We start from the raw sequence: 11,013 nt of genomic DNA, 5'->3' as shown, positions 1-11,013 counted from the left end.
GCTCGGCGGATCCTCCTGGTGTGGGCAAGCGCGCTCCCCGCCTAGGCAAACCTACAAGCCTCCGGTTTACGGCAGCCCCCTCCAAGCCGGGACGGGGCTCCTTGCTGCGATGACGTGATGGTTGTCTGAGAGAAGCAGGAAGGGTTGGGGGTGTGTTCCGTCGGCCTGGGCAGAGCAGCCGGCTGCCAGGTGGGAAGGGCTAGCGCAGGGAAGTCAGGGGTGGAGCCCTGCACGCCCCGGGGTCGGCTCGGACGGCGGGGACTCCAGGCATCCGTCGTAGGGTCTGCACCCGGTCCTGGCAGCCCGAGCTCAGAGCCCAGCCGCCGGCCGGGGACACTCACGGCCTCCGCTCCCTCCCCGGGGCGGGGGCTAAGCTCGGCCTCCCCGGCCCCGCGGCCTCTGCTGCCTCCGCCGCCGCCGCCGCGTGGAAGCGGCCCTGCCGGGGGCGGGAGGCCCGGCCTGGCCGCCGCGCTGCCCGGCCGCGCCCAGGAGCAGCCGGACCATCTCGTGGTCCTTGCGGTCCAGCACGCGGGGCAGGAAGAGCGAGGACTTCTGCGTGCGGCGCGTCTTGAAGCCGCGGCGGGGCCGGCCCTTGCCGTTCACCGACACGTACCACAGTCTCTCGGCGCCGGGCTGGCGCCGGGCCCCGCGGCCGCCGGGCGCCGTGCGGTACAGCCGGGAGGCGTAGGTGTTGTAGCCCAGCTCGTGGATGCGCTCCACGAACTCGCACTCGGCGTTGTAGCTCTCCTGCGGGGCGGACGGGGGCCAGGGTCAGCGCACAGAGCCCCCCGGGACGCAGGCGGGGAGGGGAGCCCTGGGCCCGGGTCTGGGCCGCCTGGGGGGACTGGGGGGGCGGGGTGGGGGGCGGTGGGTCCGGCCCCCTGGTCTGGACGGACAAACGCAGAATGGAAGGAGCTTTTGTCAGGGTCCCCCGCCGGCTTCTGTGGCGTGTCTCCAGTTGGGGGGCTGGGCAAGGGGCAGGTACCTCTTAGGCCAGCCTAGGCTCTCCTCCCAGCTGTAGGTGGACAGACATGCCAAGCCTCTCCCCGCCTCCGCTGTTTCCCTCCCCACACTGTGCCACGGGGCAGGGCTGGGGCACAGGGGAAACTGGCCAGAAGGACTGGCCTTTTCTCCGGGGACTGACCATGAGACGGGAGACCTTCAGGGCCCCTCTCCATCGGCAGAGGGGGAAAGGATGCAGGTGGCCCAGTGGACCGCAGCCCCATTCTCGGGGGTCACAGGCTGTTCAGGGCCAAACCTACGGACGGGGCAGCTTAGGATCCCTGGGGACCTCAGGAAGCAAGATGGGAAGCGCCAGCCATCTATCTCTCTGGTGACTCGGGAGCCCAGAGGCAAGGCTGGAGAGTGTCAGGGGGAGGGCCTCCCCCCATACCCGCAGCCCCTCCTCTCTGCTCTGAAACCCCTCGGTGGATGCTTGGGGCTCTTTGGGTCTGCATTTGGACGCCACTGCCCCAGATATTACAGAGGGGGAAACTGAGGTCCGGATGGGTGTCAGACCCCAAATCACGGAGAGATCTGATGCCCCTGTGGCCTGTGCCCACCCCCTACATGTAGTGGGGCCCTCTGGGGTGGGTGGGTGGGTGGGCTCAGGCAGACCCGCCCCACCCCCTGGCCGGACACACTGCTTCAGCATCTTACACCTGCACACCCCACCCAGCCCCGCTCACAGTAAGTGTCTGTGAAAAACACAGCAGCTAAACCAGCTCTCTTCCCAGGCCCCTCTGTCCTGGAGAAGGACACAGTGCTGTGAACCTCAAGAGCAAGGGGCTCAGGCCCTACGGAAGGGCTTCTTGGGGGCGGAACATTGTGTGCACCTTGAGGGGGCTCCTGGATGGGGGGAGGCTACGGTTAAGGGGCGGAGACGCACCAGGACGGCAGCGCGCAGTGCCTGTCTGGCCCCTGTGGTCCCTCTCCAGAATCTCCTCCCCAGCGGCCGTCCCCAGAGCCACCCCCACCCCGGGCTCCAGCTGCTCAGATTCTACTCCTTGCCATCACCCTCATCCTCGGGGAGGCTGCTCATCCTTCTCAGCTTTGCCAGCTCCTGGCACTGCTCCAGAAAAATCAGCCAGGGCTGGACAGAGGTGGGGACCAGACAGAGATGCAGGCACCCTCCCAGTGGGGAGGGCGTGTTCCCGTGGGGCCGGAGGGGGCCGGAGGCGGCAGGAGGGCATGTTCCCGTGGGGGCAGGAGCGGGCAGGAGGGGGCAGGAGGGCGTGTTCCCGTGGGGGCAGGAGTGGGCAGGAGGGGGCAGGAGGGGGCAGGAGGGCGTGTTCCCGTGGGGCAGGAGGGGTCGGGGGGGGGGGCAGGGAAAGCATGCGGTCGGGGCTGGGAGCAGCAGGGCTTGTTCTGGAGAAGTCAAGGGGTCCAGAGCCTGACTGGGGACGGGAGCCGTGAAGTGACTTTGGGAGGAGGAGGCAGAAGATGGTCTGGGCTGCTCCACTGTGAGCTGAGCTAAGGAATCTGGGGGATAATCTGGAGGTGATGGGGCATTCCTGGAGGCCATCACGTGAGTGGGTTTGCAGTTTAGGGAGATCACTGATCAGGCACCTAGCACAGACTGTGACATGTGGTAAGTGTCCAGGACCCTGAGGGATGAAGGAATGAATGCCAGGTGGGTGGAAGGAAAGAGAGTTGGATGGGTGGGTGTTGGTGGATGGATGTGTGCATGGATGGATGGATGGATGGATAGATGAATGGAAGGAGACTAGGGGGAGGGAAGGCGGGTGTGGACTGGAGGATGGAGACCTGGAGGCCGGTAGCTGGGTCCCAAGATTGCTATGATGGTCCAGCTGGGAGATGATGAGGCCCTGAGTTATAAGGGCACAGGGGTTGGGTGGAGGGAGGCAGAAACTGAAGCGAGGGATTCAGGAAGTATGTTCGAGGACTTGGAGATGGGCTGAACATGCGGCTGAGAAAGAAGCAGCTGTCTGCCACGACTCCCAGCTGATCTTGGGTTTGAGTGAGTGGCTGGTGGGGTAACAACGATGGCAGGGGAGTCAGGGGAGCTGCTGAATTCAGTTGGGGGTGTGCTGCCCTCTGCCAGGGTGGTCTCTGAGCCATCAGGACATTTGGGGGAAACTACAACTCTGAAGGGAGGTCAGGACTGGATTTGGGGGCTCTCAGGGTGCAAGGGCCGCTGACCCACAGAGCGGATGAGCTAGCCTGGAGGGTGAGAAGCAAGGTGATGGCAAAGACCAGGGACTCAGATAGTCAAGAGGCGGGGCAGTCGGAGCAGCACTCACGGGCAAACTAGGGGCGCCCGGGACAGGGACAAGGGGTGACAGGAGCGGCATCTGGGCTGCCTCACCTTCCAGCTTATCTGCAATGTAGTGAGACCTCCCACGCCGGGAGCTCTGCCAAGTCCCACCCCACCCAGCTAGACCGCTGGGCTACCCGCGTGGGGCCAGGAACCTCTCCTCCTCCGTCCCTGAAGCCAGCGCTGCCAGCTCTCAGAGGTGGAAGCCACAGGGAGGCTCTGGCCCACGGGGCACACGTAATTCTGCCCCCCAGGGTCGTGGCCTGGGTCTCCCACAGGAGAGATAGCAGCGGCCAGACGCTTCCTCTCCTGATTCCAGCCCTACCTGCCTCCCTGTGTGAACTTGCCCAGCGTGAACAAAGGCCGCCCCTGGTCAGTAAGACCTGCACAAGCTCCGCAGGCCAGCGAGGCCTCCCCTCGCCATCAGGGATGGGAGTGCCTGTGGGGGGTCCACGCCCATTTCAGGAACAGAAAGTCAGTTTTGCTCACTCCGCACCAAGGGGGAGGGCTGGAGGGGTCTGGAAAGCCACCATCCTCCTCAAGAAAAAGTCAGACCAGACCCTGGGCTAAGGGCATGTGTTTATAAACCGCACTTGGTGTTTATAGACCCTAGAAGCACGTATAAAGGAGGCTGGGCACCCGAGGGTCCCTCTTCCCAGACACAGACCCCCCTGGGTCACAGAAAGCAAATGGGTATCTTCCTACTTCTGCATTTCCTTTAGCCAAACCGTGAAAAATCTGTGATGGAAAAAACCGCTTAAAGGAGGACTTCCCTGCAGTTCTCGACGGTGCTTTGCCTGACTTCAGACAGGCGGGGAAATGTCTGTGTTTCCCCTGCAAACGCAACCAAACGGAGGAAACGGTCCTCGCCTGCGTCGTCTAGGTGACGGGTGGTGGGTGGGAAGCCTCTCACTGCCCAGGGAGCATCAGCTGAATTGCATGTAATGACTAGTTGGAGCTAGGAAACTTCCTAGTACATGTATTTTACTCCATGTATGACCCGCCCCTGGGGGATGGACACCACCAACGCCCACAGTCACGAGACCCCTTGTTCTGTAGAGACCCAGATGGTACAAAGGCTGGGCTCCAAACCTGTGTGCCTGGGACATAGGCCCCGTCTCCCTTCCTCTTGGTTCCCTCCTACCGACTCACAGCTCTTGCCTTTCCGTCCTCTTCCTCACTCCACTCCCAGGAGAGCTCTGTCTGGCTGAGCCCACAGAAGACCTTGTGCCTCCTGGACACCCTTGCTTCATCCCCAGGCTCACTAGGGTCCGTTCATCTCGGTAGATACTTGGGGCACAACTCTCCTCTCCTCTCAGCTACCTTGAAGGTGGCCACAGAATGCCTGGGGAAGCATTCTCTCACCCCACAGCACTGGAGAACATAAGATATCTCTACCCCATCAGCTGGCAGCCGCCTCTAAGCAGACTCGGGCAGAAGAGTGCCAGGTGGGGAGCCGTGGGACCTGGGGTGCTGGTCCCGGCATGTCCCCGGACAGAGCGTTATGCTGCCCGTGTCCCTGTATGTCCTCTGATGTGATGTCCAAGGAGCCAGCTGCTCCGTTTGTGCCCCGCCCCTAACACGAGCCCCTGGACTCACCGAAGCGTAGAGCCGTCCCCTCTTGTTCATGGCCAGGTACCGCCCGGAGAAGAGCCCCTTGATGGCCACAACGCCCACCTCCACCGCCGTTATCTCCAGGATGCCTGTGAGGGGTCGGACAGCCCATCACTCCCTCTGCTTCCCACAGAGCCCGGCAGGGAGGGCTGAACGCCCCGTCTCCCTGCGCCAGCTCGGGGAGGGGATGGGGGTGCTGAGGACAACCCGCACTGAAAGGGGGTGACTCTGGACTTTCGGGAGAGGGAGACACCCCTGGGTGGGAGGTGCCGCACGGGGAACACCAGGGGAGGCATCTGCAAGAAGGCAGACCCGGGAGGGAAGGAAACCAGGACTTCCCCGCGCTGGACGGGAGCCCCCTGGAGCCTCTCCAGCACTTGTGAGCTAGTTTCATGATGGGCTGGCCAGACGTGCCAGCTGAGACTGCGGGCCAGAGGGACTTGCCCAAGATGGCACACAGGTGTCTGAACTGGGATTCAAACCCTTGAACGTGGCTGTGTCTGAGCCCACTGGAGTGCCCCGGGGGGCCTGGCGGGGGGGGGGGGGGAGCTGGGCCCTTGGCAAGGAGAGTTGATAACGGGATCCACCAGTGAACTGAGCTGCCACCCAAACCCACTGGCAGGGGACGTGGGTGGGAGATAATTGTCTCGAGCCTGTAGGGTGTTGGCAGGGAGCTCACAAAGGGAAGCCACCTGCATTCACCCACTCCCCACCCAAAGGAAGAAAGTTTAAATCTCCCCTAACGCCTTCCGTTAGGACCGAGGGCACTTTTTTCCCCACTGGGGAGCCTGCAACAAAGCCCCACGTGGGGCCACGGTGCCCCTGGGGTAACAGCCGGTGCCCTCTCCAGGGGGTGCCTCTCCCTGTCTCAGCTTCCGGCCCCAGGCACATGTCAGCGATCACAGGGCCAGGCCGCTGGCCGCCAGAGCCTTGCTCGGAGCGTGCGGGGGCCCGGGGGGCACAGGATGCTGGCCTCTGGGCTCTCTGGGGCGCAGGCTGGGCAGATTCCCCCCGCCCCGCCCCGTCGCGCCAGCCAAAGCACCCGCGTCTGGATGTGGGACCAGCGCGGCTCTGGGCTGCCCGCCTTGATGCCTCAAGAATTTGGATGCTCTGCGACTCCCAGGAGTGGGAGGGGAGACTGGATTTGGACAGAACCGAAGAATCGCTACCAGGCGGGCGCAGGGGCTTTCGCAGTCCTGTCCCGCGCGCAGTGGACGCCCTGGTAACATTTGGCTTCCACCGCGCGGCTCCGGAGGCGTCTTCCGAAGATGCCTTCACCGGACCGCGGCTTTCCTGGAGGAAGCAGAGCTTTCCGGCCGCCTCTGGAATACACCGCGCCCTTTCCTGCGCCCGGGTCGGGGAGGAGGAGCAGATCGCGGGGCGCAGCGGAGGACCCCGCTTCTCTGGCCACACACCCCGCCCACTGAGCTCCTGCCCGGCCCCGAGCTCGGGTCTCAAGCTCCTCACCGAGCGGAGCCGCGTCGAGTCCCCACGGCCCTGCGCGCCTCCTCGAGAAAGGACGCCGCACGAGCCCGGGTCCCCGTGGCCGGAGGAGCCAAACCTTGGGACCTCGCGGGACTCCGGTTCGAGCGCAGTCCAGGCGCGGGTTCTGGCTGCGGGGCGGGGTGACAGTGTGCCCGCGCCCCCAGCACCAGGCGGACGTCCCTGCGTGCTCCTGAGCCGCATCCCGTGGCCCCCACCCGGCGACCTGGGAGCTCATCCAGCCGGTCGCTCTGCAGCCGAGGGCAGAGGCGAGAGGGCTGGGCATCCCGGTCTGGGGACAAGATTCTCTATCCTTGCGGTCGCCTGCCGGGAGCCCCAGGAGCCCCGCTCTGCCCGGCGAGCTTCTTCCGCGCGGAGGCTGCGCGCCGGGCCCCCTGGGCTGCGGCGAGCCGGGAGGGCGGACGGGATGGCGGAGCGCCCCGAGATCGGCAAGAGGAGAAGGGGTCGAAATAATAAAGAGGACGATAAATGCCTTGTCCAGGGCCTTTTCTCCGAAAAACTCAAAGGGCTCAGATTTGTCAGAACCACCAAACCCAACCGAGCGGGGAGCCCCCGGACGGTCTTCCTTACACCTCCTCGGACCAGCGGGCGGCGGGGCGCGGGGGGCAGCGACCAGCCGGGGCCTCTTCGGACGTGACCCGCTCCCCCCCACCCACCCCAGCTCCCCTCTCTTCAGCTCCCAGACGTTGGGGGAGCCCAGGGGACCTCGGCGGTCTCCCTCTGGCCGCAGCGGTGGTCCGCGTCCCCGGGCGGGCACCCTCGCCTCGCCAGCCCCCGCGTGGGCACCGCTCCTTCCAGGGGTGCCGGACACTCACTGTAGGCGCTGTTCTCTAGGCTGCCGTTGACGCGGCCGCTCGGGTGCAGCTGGAGGTGGTATTTGGTGGCGCAGTAGAGCTTGCGGCGCCTGGGCGCCCCGCCGAGGTGCTCGTAGACGCCGCCGCGGCCGCCCGCATCCCGCCGCGGCCGCGCCCCGGGGCCCGCGGCCGGCCAGCCGGGCTCCAGCAGGCTGAGCAGCAGCAGCCAGATCAGGTCCATCGTGGCATCGCGCCCGCCCCGCGGCGGCGGCTGCAGGCGAGCGCGGCGCCCATGGAAGGGACAGCGAGCCGAGCCGAGGCGAGGCGCTCGGAGCCCGCTCCCGCGCCTGGCGGTGCCGACTCCGGCTCCGCGGAGCGGGGGAGGGGAGGGGAGGGGAGGGGAGCGGTGGGTGCGAGGGAGGGAGAGGGAGACACACAGAGAGAGATCCTTTAATTTTCACCCCGAAACGGGTGAGATTTCCGTTGCTGCGCAAAGAGCTGAAAGAAAAGACGGTTCGGCAACAAAAGGCCGATGCGGTCCCCAGGCGGAGGCGCGGGAGGCGCGCGAGGGGCGGGAGGCCGGGCGGGGTGGAGAGCCGGGGCAGGGCGCGGCGTCCGGCTCGGGCGCCCCCCGCGCTGGCTCGCCCCCCGCGTGCCGCCGTCGAGCCGTGGCTCTGCCCCGCCGCGCGCCCCGAGCCCGTGCGCCCTCCCGGTTCTGAAAGGTCCCTTCCCCGCCCCCTCCCCCCGCCCCTCCCCCAGACCAATTATGCCTCCGAAAATTATAGACCGAGGCCTCGAGGCGGCCGCCCCAGGCCCTGTCACCCCCTCCCGCCCCCCGTCAATCCCCTGGCACAATGGGAACGCCGCCGATGACTGATGTCCGCGAATACAACTCGCGGGGCAGTCGCGCTGACAAACGCCCATTAAAGGCGGCGCATAATGAAGGGGGCCCGCGGAGCACCGCGGAGGGGCGGGCCCTGCGCGCGGGCGCGGGCGCGCGTGGGGGACCCCGAGGTTCTGACTGCGCCCAGGGCTGCCCACTGGAGCCTGGACGCTGCCCTCGGCGGCCCGAGGCTTGAAGGTGCTTTATCCCCTCGCGCCACCCCAAGTACCCGGCACATCGCGGGAAGGATGAGGGTGGCCATTGGAGCGTCCAGTCTCAGGAGCGCGCCAGAGAAGGGGTTGGGGCTGTAGGAGGACGACAGTAGAGCCAGAGAAAGGGGCACAGAGACAGACAGCCCCGGAGAGCAAGAGAGACAGACACAGCTCAGACAACAGGACAGAAAAGAGAGAGACCGAGAGACAGAGATGGTGGCCCAGAGAGCTCGGGACCGATGCCTTGAGAAAAGCGTGGGGAGCCTGCTAGTCACCGAGAAGGGAGATGAGCGGAAACTGGCAAAGGTGGGTGGGCATCCCTGCCCGGTGGGCTGGGAGCAGCCGTGTAGATGCCCCCTGCACCTCGAGGGGGCCCCTCCCCTCGGGATCCCAGTGAAGAGGGGCTGAGGATGGAGTGCTGGGAAAAGCCACATTCTCACCGCCTCTCTTGCTCCCCTACCCACCCATCCACCCACTCTGTGCTCCTGTAGCCCCCTGCCCAGCATCTGATACTGACACCCAGGCTCAAGCAAGGGTACCTGGCAGGCATGAGGGCTCCCTGTAGGGTCCAAAAGTCTATGCTCCAAGTTCAGTGGCGTGGGGATGAGTCCCCTGTCCCTTCTACCTGCCTCGGAATTTGGAACCTTGGTCCTTCCTTGGGGGAAGGGGTGTGTGGTGGGCACCAGGGGCTCTCTTGAGCTGCGGGAGCTAGTACATCCCATTGGGATACAGCTCAGTACCCTGATCTAACACAAGCAGGGCAGCATGTTCTCAGCGAGCCCTCCCCAGCACCCGCAGTGCCTAAGTGGCCCTGGGGCATCACTCAGTACCCCAGTCCCAAGAGAAGTGGCTTCTGGCTACAGTCTGTCTAGTCAGAGCCCCTGAAGTGTTGAAAGAACAGGCCACCAATTGCTAGAGTCCTGTGATGATAGAGCCAGCTTTACACGGGACAGAGGACCGCTGTCAGGCAGCCCCTGAGGATGGAGCCGAGCACAGTCCATTGCGGCTTCACCCACGGAGCTGGCCTGGGGCTATTGGTCACTTGAACTTTCAACGAGAACTCAGGAGAGACATAGCGAGGGTTGTAGGTGCCCTGCACCCATCCCAGTCTGCCTGCACCCTAGAACTGGTGGTGGTGGGGATCACTGCCACAGAACAGGGCTCCAAGAGTGCTGAGAGGTCAGGAGGTTCTGCCGGTTTTATTCATTGTACCTGCAGCTTCTAGCCTGTGCCGGGCACAGAGTAGCCCCTCAGAACCTACTCCATGGATAAATGAATGAATAGCTCAGCTGCTTCCTAGTCCTGTGACCTTGGCCGTGTAGCACCACCCCTCTGAGATGCTGGCTCCTTGTGTGTCGTTCAGTGGCTAAGTCATATCCAATTCTTTGCAACCCCATGGACCGCTGCACACCAGGCTGCCCTGTTCTTCACTGTCTCCTGGAGCTCGCTCAAACTCATGTCCATTGAGTCGGTGATGCCATCCAACCATCTCATCCTTTGTCGCCCCTTTCTCCTCTTGCGCTCAATCTTTCCCAGCTTCAGGGGCTTTTCCAATGAGTCGGCTCTTTGTATGAGGTGGCCAAAGTATTGGAGCTTCAGCTTCAGCATCAGTCCTTTCAGTGAGTCTTCAGGGTTAATTTCCTTTAGGAAAATGCCTCAAATATAGTGAGAGAAACTCATTGAAGGTACCTTTGCAAAGGTTCCACCACCGTATCAGTGCAGAGGCCGACCTTATCACTAAGGGACCACAGTTTATTATGCAAACTGGGCGCTGTGAACTGTTAGGCCAGGACAGCAGGCCCACACGCCCCAGGTTCCTTCCAGCAGACCTGACTCCCCGTGGGCATTCTTGTTAGGGGGACTTCTCTCAGGCAGCCAGGCTCCCTGGTCCTGGCAGTAACCTCTGGGCTGAAGTCAGAAGGACTATCTAAAAGCCAAAATTGCCATCTTCCCCACACCAGGCTCTGGGACAGCCCCTTCCTATGCTGGTGTTTAGGGGCCTCGCCGACCATCCTGCACCCCAGCCCACCACCCACAGCCTCTCCCTCTCTGCCCCGACCTTTGCTTTCCTACCCACTGAGGCTTCTGGTCATCAAAGTCTCCCTGAGCCCCATCTTTCCTGTCCCCAAGGCTCTCACAGATCTGGGCTTAGCTCTGAATGTTGCTGGGCTGCAAGGCCCTCGGATGCCAGGGCATAACCAAGGAGGGGTGCCCGATTTCCTGAAAGCTTCCTGGCAGGCACAGAGGCGTGCTGGGCCAGGTCGGGGCACCCACACAACCCACCCCACGGCGACCTCCCCCTCAATACGGAACCAGGTGGGGGGTGTGTAATTCGGTAATAGCGAGCCTGTTAATTGCTACCAAATGGTCACTGCTGCCATTTGACTAATTGGTCTCCTCCAACCCCAGCCTGGACACCCCCAGGCCTGGCCCCAGCTGGCCTCCTACCACCAGTTCTGGGACTTCTGCTGTGGGTGTCCTCACCCCCAGATCCCCTCCCAATCCTATCTGGTATCTGGGTGACCACCCTGACCTCACTTAGGTCCAGGCCTCACACCTCCAGCCGCTTCCACTGGAGAGGGAGCCGGGGAGGGGGGATGGAGAACAGTGTTCTGTGATGTGGTCCCAGCCTGCCCACCGGGGTGACTATCAGATGTGGTGCTGGCTTCAGGCCCCAGACTCACTCTAATTACCCCCTGTCCCCAAGAGCAGCGGGAGAGAGGCCTGGCC

General features: G+C 64.0%; 1 protein-coding gene across 1 annotated transcript; it reads right to left on the bottom strand.

The window, feature by feature from the left end:
* Window positions 1-369: 369 nt before the first annotated feature.
* On the bottom strand, window positions 370-7,429 carry FGF3 (fibroblast growth factor 3). Its single transcript, XM_061121086.1, has 3 exons — window positions 7,210-7,429; window positions 4,877-4,980; window positions 370-747 (listed from the first exon to the last, which is right to left on the bottom strand). Exons 1-3 carry the CDS (start codon window positions 7,427-7,429, stop codon window positions 370-372), a joined length of 702 nt encoding a protein of 233 aa, XP_060977069.1.
* Between the last annotated feature and the right edge of the window lie 3,584 nt (window positions 7,430-11,013).

This window comes from Dama dama, chromosome 2 (genome assembly GCF_033118175.1).
Source record: "Dama dama isolate Ldn47 chromosome 2, ASM3311817v1, whole genome shotgun sequence".
Classification (NCBI taxonomy): Eukaryota; Metazoa; Chordata; class Mammalia; order Artiodactyla; family Cervidae; genus Dama; species Dama dama.
Note: the sequence above shows the minus strand (reverse complement) of the source record. Positions and strands in the feature narration are given on the sequence as shown.